The sequence below is a fragment of the Borostomias antarcticus genome (assembly GCF_949987555.1).
Source record: "Borostomias antarcticus genome assembly, chromosome: 32".
Lineage (NCBI taxonomy): Eukaryota > Metazoa > Chordata > Actinopteri > Stomiiformes > Stomiidae > Borostomias > Borostomias antarcticus.
Window position 1 is genome coordinate 5,309,508 of NC_140265.1, and position 2,415 is coordinate 5,311,922.

At 47.4% G+C, this 2,415-nt stretch overlaps 1 protein-coding gene across 1 annotated transcript in view; it reads left to right on the forward strand.

Annotated features, from left to right (window-relative positions):
- Positions 1-1,001: 1,001 nt before the first annotated feature.
- LOC311327442 (tripartite motif-containing protein 16-like) overlaps positions 1,002-2,415 on the forward strand; it is a gene marked incomplete at both ends in the record, with an annotated part of 4,849 nt that continues 3,435 nt past the window's right edge. Inside the window, one exon of the mRNA XM_084460478.1 lies at positions 1,002-1,601. Coding sequence (XP_084316604.1) covers positions 1,002-1,601 — 600 coding nt within the window. The remainder of the gene's footprint in view (positions 1,602-2,415) is intronic.

The window sequence follows — 2,415 nt, forward strand, 5'->3', positions numbered from 1 at the left end:
CCACCTTTCGTGCTGTGTTGAGGAATTTTCTGTATAAATGAGTCAAAAAGTGTGGTCATCATGGCACTAACTGAGCCAAACTCCTGCTTCTGGAAACACTGGACAAAATGTCTACTGTATGTGTTTTAATCACCTGTAAATTGCATTGATATTTTTGTGTTGTCGTTGTTTCTTATTATTCTTATTCTTTTTTTATATGGATGGGGCTGTGTGTCCGAAATAAAGTTTATCTATCTTGTGACCAATCGTCACTATGTAGATATTTTTTGTCGGAAATATCCAGCAAAGGACAAAACAATTAGAAATGTCCTCTCTTCTTTCTCTCTCTCTCTCTCTCTTACTCACTCTCTCACACACACACACACACTTACTCTCTCTCTCTCTCTCTCTCTCTCTCACACACACACACTTACTCTCTCTCGCTCTCTCTCCCTCTCTCTCTCCCTCCCCTCTCTCTCCCTCTCTCCCCTCTCTCTCTCCCTCCCTCCCTCTCTCTCTCTCTCTCCCTCCCCCTCTCTCTCTCCTCCCTCTCTCTCTCTAAACCACGCCCCCTGGCAGAACCAGGAACTCCCCTGCTCCTCCCAGTACTCACTCTCTCTCCCTCTCTCTCTCTCTCTCCCTCCCTCTCTCTCTCCCCTCCCCCTCTCTCTCTCTCTCTCCCTCTCTCTCTCTCCCTCCCTCTCTCTCCCTCCCCCTCTTTCTCCCTCCCCCTCTCTCTCTCTCTCTCTCTCTCTCACACACACACTTACTCTCTCTCGCTCTCTCTCTCTCTCTCTCTCCCTCCCTCTCTCCCTCCCCCCTCTCTCTCTCTCTCTCTCTCTCTCTCTGAACCACGCCCCCTGGCAGAACCAGGAACTCCCCTGCTCCTCCCAGTACTCACTCTCTATTCCGAGAAAACAAAATTGTTCTCTCCGTCTCAATCGCTCTTTCTTTTTTTTCTCTCTCTCAAACTCGTATCTCTGCGTCTGTGAGTGAGTGACCGTCTCCCTGACAACACCAGCATGGCCCAGCAGGGAGTTCTGTTAGACGAGGACCAGTTCCACTGTTCTATCTGTCTGGACCTCGTAAAGGATCCAGTCGCCCTCCCCTGTGGTCACAGCTACTGTAGCAGCTGTATCGAGGACTGCTGGGACCAGGATGAACAGAAGGGCGTCTACAGCTGCCCCCAGTGCAGACGGAGCTTCACGCCAAGACCTGCCCTGATGAGGAACATCATGCTGGCTGAGGTGGTGGAGAAGCTGAAGGAGACAGGAGGAGCCCAGGCCGCCCCCTCTGAGCTGACCCCAGCCGGGTCCGAGTCGGTGACCTGTGACCTCTGCACCGGAACCAGGAAGCGGAGCGCCGTCATGTCCTGTCTGGTGTGTCAGGTGTCCTACTGTGAGACTCACCTCCGGCCCCACTGCCGGGTTCCTGGGCTGAAGAAGCACACGCTGGTCAAAAGCACGAGGTGCGGACTGGAGGAGAGGATCTGCACGCGTCACGACAAGCTGCTGGAGGTCTTCTGTCGGACAGACCAGCAGTGTATCTGCCTGATGTGCGTCATGGATGCGCATAAAGGCCACGATACGGTGTCAGCCGCAGTCGAGAGGGCAGAGAAACAGGTAAGACCAGATTAGATCAGAAACCGTTGCCTCTGTGTATGAAGTGCGCTATACAAATAAAGTTTGTTTTTATTTGATTTCGGTTCATTGGAATGAACATTGAATCAAGAGCGACAGAAATAGGGTTGTTTTTCATCCGTTTTTTGAAAGGGATGAAAAAGTCTTCAGTGCATGAGATCTGAATAGGTTACGGCTAAAATATATTTAAAAAGTACGAATATATCAACCCAGAATACTGAAATGAGTGATAATTTGACTGAGACAAACACCACTCTTAGTCTATGATGATGATTATTTTATTATTATTATTATATTATTTATTAGACTTTCCCGAGTTAAAAGTCCAGTCTGGACTCCTATCTGGCCTACAAACTGTACAGTTAAGAACTATAAAAAGTACTGACTCGGATCGGACTCGGACTGACAGGATAACTTTTATGTTGACCCATCAAAGTGACATCAAAAAGGTTTTCATCCTCCTGACATGTAGAAGGGGGGATATTGTCCTTCTTTCAGTGCCTGTAGGCATAACTACAGTAGAGAGTTCATTAATTGATCATGCGCTATACAAATAAAGCTTTGATTGATTGATTGATTAATTGATCATCACAAGAGAGTCGTCCTGCTCATTTTCTGAGTGACTTCAAATACACCTTTGATACCAAAGATGGATACTTGCTTCTATGACATACCTGTATAAATGACCTATAGTAAATCTTTACCATGTATGTAAAATTCACCTATAGAGCTACAGCGTACATACATGTAGTGGACAGTCAGGGGTCGAAGTTCAACTCATGTTTACCAGCTGTAC